Here is an 18,037-nt window from a genome sequence, read left to right on the forward strand (position 1 = left end):
AGACACTCATGGAGTCATAGCACTAGGCAAATGTTACTCATCGTGCTTTAGAAACAAGAAGTTGAAAATGATGGTTGGTTTGGAGTCTGGTATCCAGCATGCTCTGCTGAAGATTTGCAGTATGTTTCTTAAATCATGTCATACTTGGCCCTAGTGCCAGGCTTTGAATATAAAAAGACTTCCTTACTGATTATACTTTTTAGATGCGGTAAATATACTGGTTTCCTAAGTAGCCGTTTAGATCTAGGGCAGTCTAAAACGAATGAAGAATTCTCTAGCCAGGCCCTCCATCTCACTACACATTATAATATTTAAGCTCAGCTTCAGCTCAGTTTGGCGGCACTGACAAACTTCTGCTTTATACAGAGGTCAGACCCATCTTGGAAACTGCCTTAACTCTCTTAGCTTGAGGATGAGTCCTGCCCACAATACCACTGAAATAATTTAACATTCATTTCAGCTGCCTATCCTTTATCTGTTTTGTAGTTGAATACAGGTGTTTCAACGTTTGTTGTTTAACAACTGTATGATGACATATTATCATTGGATCAATAGAAGTCTAGTAAAACCCCACTGGGCTGCAACCCAAAAGAAGTGAATGCTTGCTCACTGCCAGGGGACACCACATTCATGATCAAAAATAAAAATGCCAAAGGTGCGGTTATGTTGGCAAGGAATTTGTTAAAAGGCTGATTTTTTTTTCTTTGGTCTCTTTACACTGCAGGGCCCCAACATGTCTCACGGGTCCAGCTCTTTGAGCTTGTCTTCCGACTTCAAGGAGGAGGAAGAGGTTGTGACATTCATCCAATCAGTTTTCAGGGCTCACTTAGCACGTAAAGGACAGCATGAGGAAAGGTAAGTCAGGAGCAGATGTCTCCACCAGGACACAATATTGTTACTAATTTGCATGGCTATATCGATGTAAAATTGTAGTAGAGGCTCCAAGGCAGCAAAAGAGAGAGTCCCTTGGAGCAATAGGTATATTCAGTATAAACAGTTCACAAGTAAAATGCATAAGAGGGGCATACAATAAAAATTCCCCATCCTTCTATTTCTGCCAGGGTTCTTGTTGCAACTGTAATCTCCTCAGGTATTCTCATTGTTTTTGTCCTTTGGAGGTGGGAAAAATAAGTATAGAAAATGTTACATGTGTGAAAGGTATAGTAATCAATCAGTGCTCACTGCTACTGCGCTGGGCTAGTGTAGGGGAGTCTAAAGCCCTAATCTTAGGGGGAGAAGGCTAGAATGGAATCTCATGTGCAGCCCAGTGGCTTTCCTCAACTGGAACACACTGGTTTGTTAATTTTTTAGATGTACAATGACTGTATTGAAAATCTTTTCCTCTCTTTGGTTTACTGCCCCCCCCCCCAAGCTTTAGATACTATCATGGTTACAGGACAAACCACTACTGCCAGAGCTCACCCCTCAGGTACCAAGCCCAAGCTTTCTCCTATCTCAGGATGGAATTCTATGATTCTCCCACACTAAGATCCCTGTGTACTAACCCTTAATTTCTCAGCAGGGTTATTTGTCACAGGCAGCCCCCAGCCACTACACCTCTGCACACTGGGGGCTGCCTGTGACAAATGGTCTATGCAGAATGACCAGAAAGCCTTTTCTAAACTCTATATGTGTTTTTATAGTGGGAACACTGCATAGAGCAAGAGAACAAGGATTTTAAAACAATAAACAGTCTACATGCATTGTGACAAACCAACCTAACAGCTTTTTTTTTGATTTGATAACAAGCCTTGTGAATAGTGGGGAAGTGGTATATGTGGTATATCTTGACTTTAGTAAGGCTTTTGATAGTGTCTCACATGATCTTCTCATTAACAAACTAGGGAAATACAACCTAGATGGAGCTACTATAAACTGGGTGCGTAACTGGTTGAAAAATTGTTCCCAGAGAATGGTTAACAATCAAGCTGGAAGGCATATCAAGTGGGGTCCCACAGGCATAGCTGCCAACTCCATGGATGCTCGGGGGCTGAAACACCCACAGAAAAAAATATAGTGGATGCTCAGCAGCCCTGCAGATTGGCTCCTCACCCCTAGTGCCTCCTACCTGCCGGTAATCATCTGTTCAGCAGCGAACAGGAGGTTTTGGGGGAGGGGGAGAAGCGGGGTCAAAGAGAGGTGCGGGGGGAGCGGAATGGGACAGGAAGAGGTGGAGCGAAAGAGGCAGAGAAGGGGGAAAGGCGGGGCGGAGGCTTGGGAGAAGGGGTGGAGTGGGGGGCGGGGCCTGCAGCAGAGCATGGGTTCAGCACCCCCGGGAAAATCACAAAGTTGGTACCTCTGCCCACATGGGTGGGTCCTGGGTCCGGTTCTGTTCAATATCTTCATCAGTCATTTAGATAATGGCACAGAGAGTACACTTATAAAATTTGCAGATGATATCAAGCTGGAAAGGGTTACAAGTGTTTTGGAGGATCGGACTCTAATTCAAAATTATCTAGACAAACTGGAGAAATGCTCTGAAGTAAATAGAATGAAATTCAGTCAGAACAAATGCAAAGTACTCCACTTACAAAGGAACAATTAAATGCACACATACAAAATGGGAAATGACTGCCTAGGAAGGAATACTGGGAAAAGGATCTGGAAGTCATAGTGGATCACAAGCTAAATACGAGTCAACAGTGTAACACTGTTGGGGGAAAAATGCAAACATCATTCTGGGATGTATTAGCAGGAGTGTTGTAAACAGGGAATAAGAAGTAATTCTCCTGCTGTACTCTGCGCTGATACGGCCTCAACTGGAGTATTGTGTCCAGTTCTGGGCGCCACATTTCAGGAAAGATGTGGACAAATTGTGGAAAGTCCAGAGGAGAACAACAAAAATGATTAAAGGTCTAGAAAACATGACTTGTGAGGAAAAATTGAAAAAAATGGGTTTGTTTAGTCTGGAGAAGAGAAGACTGAGAGGGAACATAAAAATTTTCAAGTATATAAAAGATTATTACAAGGAGGAGGGAGAAAAATTGTTCTTGTTAATCTCTGAGGATAGGGCAAGAAGCAATGGGCTTAAATTGCAGCAAACACAGTTTAGGTGGACATTAGGAAAAACTTCCTAACTGTCAGGGTAGTTGAGCATTGGAATAAATTGCCTAGGGAGGCTGTAGAATCAGGGATGGCATAGATAATACTTAGTCCTGCCTTGAGTACAGGGGACTGGACTGGAAGACGTCTTGTGGTCCCTTTCAGTCCTACGATTCTTTGATTCTGTGCAGGCCTGTCCCCCTGATGTTAGCTAGGTAACCCAGTTTCTTCAGGCTCCTTCTGCAGAACCCCTTTGTGTCTTGTGTCCATTCTTCTGGAGAAGCCAGTATGAGGGACTTTTAAACTTTTTAATATCCTTTTGATCTTGGGTCCCCAGCCCTGGCAGAATCAGTCTTTTAACTTTATTGGAGCCATGGTCCAGTTAATAGCCCAGACATCTTTTTTCTTAAAGACTCATTAAGTGTTTTCTTGAAGAAAATAAGAACAGCCATACTGGGTCAGACCAAACGTCAGTATAACCCAGTATCCTGTCTGCTGACAGTGGCCAATGCCAGGTGCCCCAGAGGGAATGAACAGAACAGGTAATCATCAAGTGATCCATCCCCTGTCTCCCATTCCCAGCTTCTGGCAAACAGTGGCTAAGGACACCATCCCTGCCCATCGTGTCTAATAGCCATTGATGAACCTAGCCTCCATGAATTTATCTAGTTGTTTTTTGAACCCTGTTATAGTCTTGGCCTTCACAACGTCCTCTGGCAAAGAGTTCCACATGTTGACTGTACATTGTGTGAAGAAATACTTCCTTTTGTTTGTTTTAAACAAGCCTATTAATGTCATTTGGTGACCCCTTGTTCTTGTGTAATGAGCAGGAGTAAATAACACTTCCTTATTTACTTTCTCCACACCAGTCATGATTTTATAGACTTCTATCATATCTCCCCTTAGTCGTCTCTCTTCCAAGCTGAAAAGTCCCAATCTTATTAATAGCTCCTCATACGGAAGCTGTTCCATACCCCTCATCATTTTTGTTGCCCTTTTCCAAATCCAATATATCTTTTTTGAGATGGGGTGACCACATCTACTCGCAGTATTCAAGATGTGTGCGTGCCATGGATTTATATAGAAGCAATATGATATTTTCTGTCTTCTTAGCTATCCCTGTCTTAATGATTCCCAACATTCTGTTCACTTTTTTGACTGCTGCTGCACATGAATTGATGTTTTCAGAGAACTATCCACAATGACTCCCAAGATCTCTTTCTTGAGTGGTCGCAGCTAATTTAGACCCCATCATTTTATATATAATTGGGATTATGCTTTCCAATGTACATTATTTTGCATTTATCAACAATGAATTTCATCTGCCATGTTGTTGCCCAGTCACCCAGTTTTGTGAGATTCCTTTGTAGCTCTTTGCAGTCTGCTTTGGACTTAACAATCTTGAGTAGTTTTATATCATCTGCAAATTTTGCCAGCTCACTGTTTCCCCCTTTTTCCAGATAATTTATGAATATGTTGACTAGTACTGCTCCCAGTACAGACCCCTGGGGGACACACTGTTTACCTCTCTCCATTCTGAAAATTGACCATTTATTCCTACCTTTTGTTTCTTGTCTTTTAACTAGTTACGAATCCATGAGAGGACCCTCCCTCTTATCCCATGACAGCTTAATTTGCTTAATAGTCTTTGGTGAGGGACCTTGTCAAAGGCTTTCTGAAAATCTAAGTACACTATATCCACTGCATCTCCCTTGTCCCCATGCTTGTTGGCCCCCTCAAAGAATTGTAGTAGATTGGTGAGGCATGATTTACATTTACAAAAAGCATGTTGACTCTTCCCCAACAAATTATGTTCATCTATGTGTCTGACAATTCTACTCTTTACTATAGTTTCAACCAGTTTGCCCAGTACTGAAGTCAGGCTGACTGGCCCGTAATTGCCAGGATCAATTCTGGAGGCCTTTTTAAAAAAATTGGCGTCATATTCGCTATCCTTCGGTCATTTGGTACAGAAGTTGATTTAAATGATAGGTTACAAACCACTGTTAGTAGTTCTGAAATTTCACATTTGAGTTCCTTCAGAATTCTTGGGTGAATACTATCTGATCCTGGTAATTTATTACTGTTTAATTTATCAGTTTGTTCCAAAACCTCCTCTAATGACACCTCGATCTGGGACAGTTCCTCAGGTTTGTCACCTAAAAAAACCGGCTAAATTTTGGGAATCTCCCTCACATACTCAGCCGTGAAGACCAATGCAAAGAATTAATTTAGTTTCTCTGCAATGGCCTTATTGTCCTTGAGTTCTCCTTTAGGTATATTTTCTCTAGTCATGGTTTTGTTTCCTGCTTGTTTTTTCTAAAAGCCCCTTTTTTATTTAGCATCATATAGTCAGGAAGCATCCTTACAGCAATCGGACAGTCATAGAGCATATAAAGCAATCAGACAACCATAGAGCAATAAAGTAATACAGAGCAGGTTTACGTCATCCACGCTGCCCAACATTGTTCCTTGGGAGATGAAACAAGGAGGTGGTTGTAACATAAAGTCCACCTGTGAAATCTCATTTGGTTTACATGTTGTCACCTCTGTGAGTCATTATAGTTTTATTTATTTATTTAATTTATTTCTACTGTATCTGTCTCAGGTTTCCTGCCTGCATCTCTGCAGGTGGATTAGTGATCCCTGTTTCATGATAATGCAGTGCATCTTTTGCAGGCCTTCTGTCTCCAGAGCTTCAAGTGAAAAAACATTCCCTGCTGTTTCCAATAGGAAGAAGAAACAAATCTCACCAGCACTCAGGAAACCTTTCCCTTCAGCCTTCACATCAACCTCTCCTGGTAATTTGATTTCCCTCTATGTTCAGAAGTATGTGGGCTATGAATTTCTCACAATTTTAAAGAGAGCTTTAGGTCTAGTGAAAGATTGGTAGTCTTGGAGATTGAAATCCTGTAGCCACAAAATAGATACCGAGACAAGTTGCAAGTTCCCTTCATACTGCCCTGCCTACTTGTCACAACCTTGAGTTGGAGTGACTGCCTCTAGGGGTAAAAGGGTAGTATCCAAGAGGATATGGTGTTCCTCTGTGCAGCCTGTCTGCTTCCAGCTCACCCCTACCATGTAGATGTACTTTGGGAGTTTCCATGACATTTCAGGCTTCAACCATGGAGAAGTTGGGAGGATTTCACCTTTCTTGCTTAAAGGAAATAGAGTTAGCTGATAATAAAGAAGCATCCCCTATCAGCCAAGCATCCCCAGTCAGCCAAATAAATGTGGTAATGTCTTTTCAGCTGTCTCCAAGTACAAGAGAGACCAGGTAAAAAAAAATAACTTTAGCTCTAGAAAATCTGGCTAACTAGTGCTACTATAATACAAATAATTAATAATAATAAAGCACTATCACTATGCAGTCATGACGTTTCTGACTGCTGAATTATTCCAGATGATGAAGACAATGAAGTGACCAGTGAAAAAGTTGTGGAGGAACTTAATGCTGAAGGGAGAGAGAGGAGATCAAGGGAACACAAACTTTCTTCCTTGCAGCCCTCTTCTGGTGAGTATTGGAAGAATGTGGTGGGAGGCAAAGGGGTGTTTGTTCATTGCCCCTAAGAAAGTGGCAGGTTAGAAAATATTGGAGGTTAGAAAATATTTACCTTGCCACTGAAGAGAGAGCAAGCATATCCATAAATATAAATCTAACAGATGTTGTTTTCGGGCTTGATACTACATGTCTCTTTGGACACTTTGTCTTTAGGCTTGGTCATTTATAGATAGCATGACCATATCCTCCCAAAAGGCAAATACAATTAACTACTGAATGAAGGAGAATGTTCTGTCATAAATACCATCTTGATGAGTGACTCTGAGAACCCTGCAGTTGGTTATAATTTGTTAACCATTTGAATCCATTCCATTCACTAAAAGTCCAACTTCCCTAACTCTTAGCTTATGCCTGATTTAACCATCTGCTAGTGAAATAAGCCCCCACTGCAATAATGCTCTTCCCTGGTCATATCATACCTATGAAGGGACTTGATAGCTTTAAATTATTCAGCTGCTGAATGAGCTCTTCACCTCATACCTTCCAACCTCAAACTTGCATTTGATGACCTCTAGATTTTTGATCAGCTGTAAGTGTTCTGTGGAAATACATTTTGCAAGAAGTCATTTGGTTACCCTGCCCTTTGGCATTCTTTTCATATGAGTTGTAAATGTTGAAGTGTTAAAGAGGACTTGTATATAGGCTAGAATCAGTAGGTATTATCCAGGTTTAGTGGCATCTTGGCTTTCATTGTATAGTCTCTAGTGGATTCATAGATTATAAAATCAGAAGGGACCACTGTGGTCCTCTTGTCTGACCATCTTCTAACATAAGCCACATGACTTTCCCTGAATTAATTTGTGTTTAATCTAGAGGATATCTTTTAGAAAAAAATCCAGTCTTGATTTAAAAATTGCCAGTAGTGGAGAATTTGTCACAATCCTTGGTAAATTGTTACAATGGCTAATTACCCGCAGTTAATAATGTGTGCCTTACTTCTAGTCTGAAATTGTTTAGCTTTAACTTCCAACCACTGGCTCCTGTTATACCTTTGCCCAGTAGGCTAAAGAGCCCGTTATCAAATTTTTGTTCCCCATATAGGTATTTAGTTCATAAACTTTAATGAAGTCACCTCTTAATCTTCCCTTTGTAAAACTAGATAGAGCTATAAATAGAGAGGTAAAACTCCACTGTGTGGAAAATGCTAAAATAAGTGGTATTTTATTCAAGGCCTTCATTTCATGTGACTTCTGTAACTATTTCAAGTCCCAGAATTTCCTGAAGATAAGCAAACAGTCTTTGGAGACTGATTTTTAAATGTATTCAATAAGATCCTACTTGTTCAGTCACATTTATTCCTTCCTATAAAGTTGGGCAGATAGGGGTGACAACCACAATATGTGAAACTCTTTGGCTTATAACTTCCTTCTCCATCTCAGGGTGAAACTCTGCATTTCTGGCTTCATGATTTAATTAGAATGACATCTCTTCCCACCTCTGTAGTAGTATATAATGGACTCTCGGAACACAGCTAAGCTAACTCAAGCTGCTTAGCGGTGATTATTGTTTATTTGTATTGCAATACTGCTCAAAGACCCCATTCAGAATAAGGACCTTATTGGGCTAAGTTCTGTACAAACGCAGACTTAAAGTTCTTGCCCCAAAGAGCCTAAAAAGAGGATAAAAAGGGGGGGGAAAAAGAGCAAGATAGTATGTACCAGCAAAGTTACCAGGCTAATGACCAGGTATGTCTTATTAGAGAGACAAAGACTGACCATTTAGAAACAAGCAGTTTATTGTAGGAGTCACATCTCTTTATTACTATGTCAACTTCTAAGAGTTCCCTTTATTTGCTCCTATCTTCAGTACTATTAGTTCATAAATCATTTTTCTAAAAATCTTCCCTCATCTTTTCAGCAGCAGTCCACACAGAATTTACATAGGTGCATTTAATTGGGGGTGGGGTGCACATTTCATAGCTTCTGTAGGCTGAACACATTGCACACACCAGAGGATCCTTGCTTTCCTCCAGTCCCCCTCCCCTCCAACCCCCCACAAAGTCCATGTGTACCATCCTCCCATCCCCCTCTATTTCAGGGAATTGTCCAATCCCGCAGCCCCCTCTTGCAGGGGCTCTGTGTGTCTTCTTCCCTTCTGCCGCGGTCCCCTTTCCACAGGCTCTGTATGCATGCCTCTTGCCCCCTCCCCCTCCTCAACATTCTTAGCACTTTTCTTTTTTTCCAGGAGTCAGCAGAAAAATACCATCAAGTTAAGTGCAGGACCTTCCTCCGTTCATCCAAAAAAAATATTTTTTTTAAATATAAAACATAGTCTGGTGACAGTTTTTTGTTGTTAATATTTACATACTATACCAACATATTTATGTATGGTACTTTATAATGCATAGTGAGTCATCAATCATTGTCCTCAGCCACCTGTCTCCCATTTCTTTATGCATGACTGTCTGAAGCCCTCTCCATGACATTTCTACTTAACTTGATCTTGCTTGGGTCAATTTTTCCTTTGCTAGCCTGCTAATAAATAACTGTTTTTATGATGTGAGATGACTTCGGTCTCAAATTGCTTTATTTTATGGTGTGTAACCACTTGAGAAGATTTCGTGACAATAAGACAAATCAGGCATGGTCAGTATGTCAGTTTAATGCTTACCATGCTCTTTCAGGAAAGGGGAAAGGTAATAGTTGTATGCAGGAAAAGAGGGAACAGAATTATTCTTAACCGTAAGTCACTGTGGTAACCTAATGGCCCAGAGATATTACACTTCCCACAAGGGCCTGGTTTTGTCAATGATGTTTATTGATGCTCCTGTCTTCTTTGTGGTTTTTTCAGTCATGTCCTCCCAGAACCAGTTGCAGCCCACACTCTCTCCGCATTCGGATGAGGCTCACTCAGATGATTCGGATGATAGTGTAGTCTCTCCATCGCTGCTGGTGAAGAAAAATTACTCCCACTTCTAGGTTCGCGGGGGTTCTTCTCATTCCCTTTTACAGGCCTGGCTCACAAACAAAAGAAAATGTTTTCTTCTTTCTGGGAATATAAAGCAAGTAGAGGGTTAAAAGGGGCAATGTTAAAGCCATTGTTATTTCAGCCATGAAAAATCATTCTGTTTTATATAACCTCTCTACTGACTGTATCTCTGTAACCTCATTACTGTATTTCTTTCCTGTTCTTATTATATTGAGAGTGGGGGAGTTACACTGTTCAATAGTTGTGCATCAGCAGGATCCTTACAGTGCTGTTGATGTGTAGAACACTTCACAGTCAGGAAAAAAGAGAAGGTCCTTTCCCTAAAGAGTTTACAATCTAGAGGCCCAATCCTGCAACTCTTACTTGACCAGTTATTACTCTTGTGAGTAGTCCCATTGACTTTAATGTAGAGTAGATGTGGGTACAAGAGATGAAGATAGATAGAGGAAGGAACTGCACATATTGGGCAAAAGGATGCACGCACGGTGTTCTGAATGCATGTTTGTGACCATCAGCTTGTGTGTGCTAAGTGAAAACATGCCATAAGATCCGCTCTATTTATTGAATATCTACTTAATTTTAAATTTTTGTGCTAAATATATCCATTATGTGCAGAACTTAGTTTAAGGCTTCTAGAAAGCTCTCTTTGTCATAAGTGTATTATGCCATAAGTGTGTCGGCAGTTGAACTTAAATTATTGCATTTACCAAGTATGTATTTTCTAGTACAGATAGTGTACTGTACTGTATGTGAAATATGTAACCATGTAACCCATTGCATTTACTATAATGGTATCCATGGAGAGAATGCATAATGATGGGGAGTGGTGTGTGAGGGATGCCTTCGTGTTTATGATATGTAAGTGGAGCAAAGCAGACCCATCAGTGGATTATGCAGGGTTATCTTTAATATGTGAAAATATTTCACAGAGGAAATACACTGTTATGTGTTCTGGTTTAGCTTACTGTACTTTTCAATGTCTGAAATGTCATCTATACAGATGGAATCAATCGCTGAACACTACTGTATTTTAAAATCTGATATTATTTTCCCCCATATGTCATCTTCTATCTGAGCTTCTCAACATGATTTATAAACACTAATGAATTTTGCACCTCTGTGAAGGAGGTAAAGATTATTATCAAGAAACTGTGGAATAGAGTGGTTAAGTGACCTACCCAAGGCCACACAGGAAATCTGTTGCTCTCTTGATTCTCAGTCCGCTACCTAACCTTGTCCCATCTTTTCTCCACAGTGCAGAGAAGTGAGCTGTCAATAACTCGCAGGACTGCTTAAACACAAGTGCAATTTGTGGGGAGTGGAAAGGAATATTGCATTCTAATGCTGACTGTAACTAAAGAAAATATACTTTTAAATATTCCTTCATTCAGTGTTAATTGAGCAGGAGTGCAAAGAGATGTCGCATACATCAGAAAGCAATAGCATATTTCAATTCTGTAAATATGTTCAGTAACTCAATAGGATTCTTAGGGAGTCCACCCATTCTCCTGAGTAGAGGGCTAGCACTGCATTTAGCAGCTGCTTGCTAAGGATGTCATCAAGGAGTTCTTGAGTCCCTTGTACACCCAAACTACAATTCTAGGTATAAGATTTTTATCACATTCTCTCCCTCCTTCTCTTTTTTAAATTAAAAATCAGTCAGCATTGTTATGCTGAATACTAATAAGTCAGTTCTTCATTGCAATCAGGGGACTGAGACTGTGCTTTATCTGAGGTTTATCATAGTTCGTGCCAGTACTTGCAGCCAAAGAGGAAACTGGATGGCTGCAGCACAATGCAGCCGATTTCATTTAATTCCATCAGTGGAAATGTTGTTGTCTGCACTATTTCCAGAGGCAGTTGTTGGGAGCTTTCCATACCCAATGTAGTCTGTGGAATGTCATTTACACTCCCATTGGATAGGGTATTCCGCTGTTACTGCAATCATGTGATTATCATGGGGGGAGGGAGAGGGGAGAAAAACAATTCTCTTGGCCAAAGCTGAGAGAAGACGTTTTCCTTCTTTTCTGAAACAGTCACGTAAACTGTGAGAGAGATTGTCAATTAGTTAAAATGGTGGTAGGTCTGTAAAAGTTGCTTATGTCTAAAATTTTAGGTCTTAAACTGTGGTTAAGTGTCATGGATATGCCTGTAGAGACTAGAAAGAGCTCAGGGCTCTGACAGATTAAGGGAATAGTGTGTGGTACATGGCATGTGCTAAGGCCAAGACTGGACCAGAATGGCTTCCCAGCCTCTACTCTGTGTGGAAATACTTGGATGGTGAATATAATGGATAGAATATTCTCTTAAAATAGTAGGCAGTAATAAAGAGCTATTAACAAAGCATTAGGAACCAGATACAGAGCAGAGAGGCTTTCATTTTCACTAAGCAATGAAATCATTTTAAAAAGGATATTTGTGGTAAGTAATAGCATCTGCAGACAAGTTCCAGGATAGAGTAGAGGGAATACCTCTCTGAGGCACAGAGTGAGTTCGGGGTAAAGGGGCACAACTTTATGTGGGGTGGGACAAATCAAAATGTGTCTGGAAGGAAACTAATTTAAAGTTTGAAATCTGAGCTGTCAAAAAAATGATGTTCCCTTGAGTACTGCACTCCTGCTCACCTCTTAGTTTGGAAAGTAACTGCACACATTTTATATCATAGCCCTGAACTGTTATGGGCAGAAGGGAAAAACCTACAATATTAGTAGCTTTTAATGTTGCTTTATTTTATTTATTAAAGGAATACATTGAAAGCAATATATAAATACTGACTAATGTTGCAAGCTTTATTTTATTCCTATCTGTCTCTGAGTGTCAGTAACAAAAAGCTGAGAGGAGGCTTGAAGAAAGGAATACTCTCAAAGTAGATCACAGCAGTACATCCTCTTTCTCCCCCCAAATCCACCATGGAGATCAGGAAATGAAAATCAGCATAGCTCAGACCTGTCTAGACACAGCTCCTATAAAAACTCATTCAGGTTCTGAGAAATAAATGTTCGCTGCAGAAGGCACTGATAACCTCGTAAGGGCTTCAAGGCCTGAATGAAAATTAAACTCCATTATAACCTATCTAATCTAATTGCAAATTTTCCATTTTGCTCTTGTAGAAGTGCTCTCTGTGCCAGTGTTGCCCATTTTAAATCTATTGGAAGACAAAATGGACATTTGTGTGTGTGTTTGTGTGTGTGTGTGTGTTTAGTCAGAATACAACTTTCTTGAGACTACATCTCCTCCATTCTCTTCTTGGTCCTGAAGTGCCTATGCTTGTAAATACATTTTAAATGTGGCATCCAGGCCTGATATGTTTATTGTGTTCTGCATAGAGTTAAAAAAAGAATTCCAGACAAAAAGCAGTTTTTAATGTAGATTAAATGTAAATGTATTAATCTTGGAACACTAGGAAGAGACAATATATTTTATGATCTTTTTAATATTTTATTTAGAATTGTGAAAATGTTGTACATAATTTATACAGAGATTTTTTTGGATTTAAAATCAATTGCTATATATTATCCTCTAATTATCGAACTTTATAAATAAAGTTTATGTTTATAAATTAATTGTTCATGAATAATTGCATCAGAAACTGCCTCTGATTGTGTTATTACCCTGACTCATACTGCATTAAAGATGTGGTCACTATATTTTCAGTTGGATCATTGTTCAGCCCTTTGCCAGAGGTTGTCTTGCTGCACCAGGTGTGCCTAGACCCTCTTTTTTATGTTCCACAGGACAAATGAGGAGATGGAGTGGTGGAAAAGTGAAGATAAGAGTGGGATAGAGTTTGTGTTAACTATACTCCTAATGTCCTCATCTAAGTAGGTAGGGGGAGGAGGGGAATTAAGGATGAAAGACATTCTTTAACTCTGTCCAAAGCACAAGTGGAATTGACAGAAACAATAGATTCATATGTCACATATTTGTTTCTGGTGTTCTGTTGAAAAGAAGAGTCCTGAAAATGTACTGTTACAACCAAAACTGCCACTGCCTCAGATTTTCCTGCTTTGTGCAGACAACAAGAAGTTTCATCTGTATCTCTTTCTGTGTTGTGGCATAAAATTCAAGTGTAAGACTCAAAAGAAACTTCATGCCAACTGCATGAAGCACTTACTGTAAGCAGAGAAAGATGAAGTGTACAGGTTTCCTGGGTTCTTGATGATGACAGAAGTGGACTGACCTCTCAGTCATCTCCTTTCCTATTATGGGTGGATTAAGACTAACCTGGGCCTGGATTACTCCCAGGGGAATTCTGCGCCACTGTGCAGTGCAGAATTTTGCAGAAATTAATGTTGTGCATGCAGAATTTCCTTTCCCCCAGAAAAATGGGCTGCAGTGCTGCTGGCCACCACTATGGGCCGCTGGACCCAGCAGAGCCCAGTTCATACAAAGAAGACACTGCCAAGGGGAGAGGAGGGAATTAGAGGGTTCCCTGCATGCCTTGAGGGAAGGAGATGGCAGTGTGCAGGAAACTCTGCACGAGCCCGAGACCCAGCATCAGGCTGTTTCTCCCTCGGGATCCCTGGGCTCTGAGGGGTAACAAGCCAGGTGTTTGGCCGGGGGTGGGGGGGGCAGGCTATGGCTGAGCTCTAGGAGGGAGGGTGCAGGTGTCTGGGCTTAGGGGCCACAGCTGAGCTCTGGAGAGGAGGAGGTGTGGGTATGTGGGCTGGGGGGTCCTTGGCTGTACCCTGTGGGGAGGGGATGCGGTTAACTGGACTGAGGGGACCCTGCAGCTGGGCTCTGGGGATAGGTGGTTCGTGTGTATTGACTGGGTTCTGGGTGGGAAGGGGGTTGTGGGTGTCTGGCCCCCTGGGTGGGATTGGGGCCAGGGTGGGGGCAGAGAACAGGAACTAAGTTGTCATAGGGGTTTCTTTAACTCCCTACTTCTGGGGGGAAATTTTGTGAGTGTCTGTATTGCTACAGACATACTTGCTGACAGGTATTTTGAAATACATTACCAAAATAATTGAAACTGGTGTGATTATGTAGTATTTTGACAAATAAAATTTGCAGAATTTTAAAATATTGTGAGCAGAATTTTTTATTTTTTGGCGCACAATGCCTGCAGGAGTAGCCTGGATTCACCAGAACCATGCAGCGCTCTGCTTTAAGACCAGGCAATGGTGGAAATGCACAGAACAATACACTTAGCAGTAGGCTCTGTAATCTGCTAGAAGGCAGGCAGGAATAAGAATCCCAGGGTTGCAAAGATTTGTGGTTAATCTGCCTTCATCCCCATCATCTCTGGATGTTTAAAATGTGGTGGGAGACGAGGGAGAAGGAATTGGGCTGTGGGTGTCTCTGTTTTTTGCTGAAAATAGCATATCTAGAAGGTGGCATCCTAGCATTTCCCAAGATGAATGGAGTAGGATTGCGGAAATGCTGCTGAGATACATATATCATACTGACCTCTCACTGATGTCCTGTAGTTTAGCCCCCAGCCTCAAAAGGGTCATAAAATGACCTCCTAGCATTATCACAGTACAAGCCTGCATTTTAAAAAAAATCTGTATATGGGGTGAAATCTTTACTACCACATGCAAGATCTGATAGCCAATGAGCGAGTATGGGCTTCACAGCATGATATAGTCTGAATTATCCAAACTCAAAACATAACATCCAGGGGTGTGGGCCTACTTGTTGCATAATATACTTCTATAGCACAACCAGAAAGAATTACATTGAATAAGTAAAGAAAAATGTATAATGGTTTGACTGACTGTCAGAGAGTCCATGAAGAGTAAGTGCTTTTACATTTACTAGGTCTATCTGCTTTTTTTCGAGCGATCGCATGGGCTGAAGTGGGTCACCCAGTTGCATATCTTGTTTTGAAGGTTTAAATGGGCCTTAATCTCACCATCTCTTCAATATCTTTCATTTTGGAGATCCATTCCTTCTATTGACTGATTGATTGTATCTGATGAATCTTGATCAAAGCTAATGAATTACAAAATATATTACTACGGCTGCACATTAGCCAATGGTTAGTAACTAAGGACCATTTTTTCCAGCAGGATTGCCATCAAACAAGACGGCATTTGAAGTTGGTTCCAACTGATTGGAGAACATTTTTTTATGTAAAGGTGAATTACTTGCATCTTCTATTCCTAAATATATCTTGCTACAGTGGTTATTCTGTTCATTTGTTTTGGTGATAGTGGGAGAAATACCCTTTTAAAAAAAATGGGGACTAAAATCTAATCAATGGGGGCCATCAGTCTTCATGTAAGCAAGAATTATCTAAATAGGCTCACGTAAGAGATGCAAAATATCTAAGAGATCAGAGTCCTTTCTGCTTTCAATCATAGACTATACCGTAGCTCCTCTACAATAGAAAATATGCCTAGTATTAAATACTCTACTTGATCTCTACTTCCTAGATCAGTGGTTCTCAAACAGGGGTACACATACTCCTGGGGATACGCAGAAGTCTTCCTGGGGGTACATTAACTCATCTAGATAGTTTCCTACTTTTACAACAGGCAACATAAAAAGCACTAGCGAAGTCAGTACAAATTAAAATCTCATATTACAGACAATGCTCTATAAACTATACACTGAACTGTAAGTACAATATTTATATTCCAATTGATTTATTTTATAATTATATGATAAAAATGAGAAAGTGAGCCATTTTTCAGTAATAGTGTGCTGTGACACTTTTGTATTTTTAAGCCTGATTTTGTAAGCAAGTAGTTTTTAATTGAGGTGAAACTTGGGGGTATGCAAGACAAATCAGCTTCCTAAAAGGGGTAGTCTGGAAAGGTTGAGAGTGACTGTCCTAGATTAAAGAGTGCATCTTTTTCTCTGCATTATATTTTCCCTTACACCTGTTACTGATTTTGTGAGGCAGCTTCAACGCATTGATACCTCTTTTTGTTCCCTTTAACCCAGCCCTCATTCCAATATTTTCATGTCCAGTTCTCTCCTGTAGCATACAACGGCAGGCGAGGCATGTTCACTACCATTCTTCAGCCCGCAGGAGCTCCAGCTTGTATATCACTTTGACCCTCATGAGGTGCCCCGAGATGATACTATTGTTGTTCTGTCATTTATACTCTTACTTAATTGTATTCAGCTTGTTGTAATTCAAACAGACTGAAACACTGGAATGATTTACAGCCGTGCTGTCAAACTAGGTCCAATGTTGTTTTGAGGGCTCTATGTTCAATTTATTGCTGACTGAGAGCACAGTGGATGCAGAAGAGATTTTTTTCCTGTCCATGAGCCTGTTGAAGCAGGAACATCTGTAGGACGGATTCCAACCAAGAGCATTTCAGCTTATAATTATGAGACATAAATACCTTGCCACTGGTTACCTGCATGAGGATATTTCCAGCTCTCACAGTGAGCTCTGTCAGCTCCTTGTCCTAGGATTGTCAATTGCAGCTTGTTGAACTGAAGGTGAAAAACCTTAGAACATGTGAATCCAAAATAATGTCTGCCTCCTCCTTTATGGCACTTAAACAAAACAAAAAATTAAGCAAAACACTTTAACCAGAATCCTGCAGTCCTTCTGCAGGAAAATGGGAGCTTTTCTTACAAAAGGGCCGAAGGATCTGGGCTTTCGTAGCTCATATTTACTCCTTTTTAGCAATGCTACTGTATGTCTAGCCCTGAATCCTCTGTGTTTTAAAATCTACTTACCATTTATTATAAGAAGAAAAGGAGTACTTGTGGCACCTTAGAGACTAACAAATTTATTAGAGCATAAGCTTTCGTGAGCTACCGCTCACTTCATCGAACGCATTCCGATGAAGTGGGCAGTAGCTCACGAAAGCTTATGCTCAAATAAATTTGTTAGTCTCTAAGGTGCCACAAGTACTCCTTTTCTTTTTGCGAATATAGACTAACACGGCTGCTACTCTGAAACCTGTCATTTATTATGATTCCTTGAAACTGTTTTTGTCTATGCAGAAAGCCCCTCCTCAGCAAAAAGACATTAAACTTAACTATATATTTCAAAACATTTACAGAAACTAACATTTTATCCTAGTTTTTCAAAGAGCCCATTTTAGTCTTTTGCTTTCCGTATCTATATAAGCTATGTTGGTGCAGACACTGTAAAATCCTAAATTGCTTTTGGATAACATGATAAAATCTCTCCCTGAAAATAAAGGTGTTCATGGTCCATACTCATCCGCTAGTATTTAGAGGATAAAGTTGTAGATAGTATACTCATTTTCAAATAGAGAAAACTAAGCTATTTACAGATTTTTGTAGCTTGACTTATGTCGCAAAGGCTCCTAATTATAAAATTATTTAAATAGACCAGTGATTCTCAAACTGTGGTCTGTGGAACGCTTACTGGTGGCTCATGAAAAACTGGCTGGTCACATAGTGCTGGCTGTTTTATTTTTTCCAGCTCCTAAATTGCAATAAATTATACTTAAAACGTGTTACTTTCACTCTTTCGTTTAATCAGTTCATGAGTGTGTTGCCACAAGGATGTTCTACAGTCACAGCTGAGAATGCGTGGTTCATGTGATTACAAATGGGAGGCAG

General features: G+C 40.4%; 1 protein-coding gene across 5 annotated transcripts in view; it reads left to right on the top strand.

Annotated features, from left to right (window-relative positions):
- Positions 1–13,106, top strand: part of IQCE (IQ motif containing E) — a 44,793-nt gene extending 31,687 nt beyond the window's left edge. For 2 of the 5 annotated variants that reach the window (XM_043493955.1, XM_038420051.2), the window contains exons 20-23: positions 725–855; positions 5,722–5,843; positions 6,446–6,556; positions 9,395–13,106. In XM_043493955.1, coding sequence (XP_043349890.1) covers positions 725–855; positions 5,722–5,843; positions 6,446–6,556; positions 9,395–9,522 — 492 coding nt within the window. In that variant the 3' untranslated portion in view covers positions 9,523–13,106. Of the gene's footprint in view, positions 1–724; positions 856–5,394; positions 5,594–5,721; positions 5,844–6,413; positions 6,557–9,394 lie in introns of those variants that run through there. The other 3 variants (XR_006274804.1, XM_038420053.2, XR_006274805.1) reach the window with 3 other exon arrangements.
- Positions 13,107–18,037: the final 4,931 nt, after the last annotated feature.

Source organism: Dermochelys coriacea, chromosome 10 (genome assembly GCF_009764565.3).
Source record: "Dermochelys coriacea isolate rDerCor1 chromosome 10, rDerCor1.pri.v4, whole genome shotgun sequence".
NCBI classification, from domain to species: Eukaryota; Metazoa; Chordata; order Testudines; family Dermochelyidae; genus Dermochelys; species Dermochelys coriacea.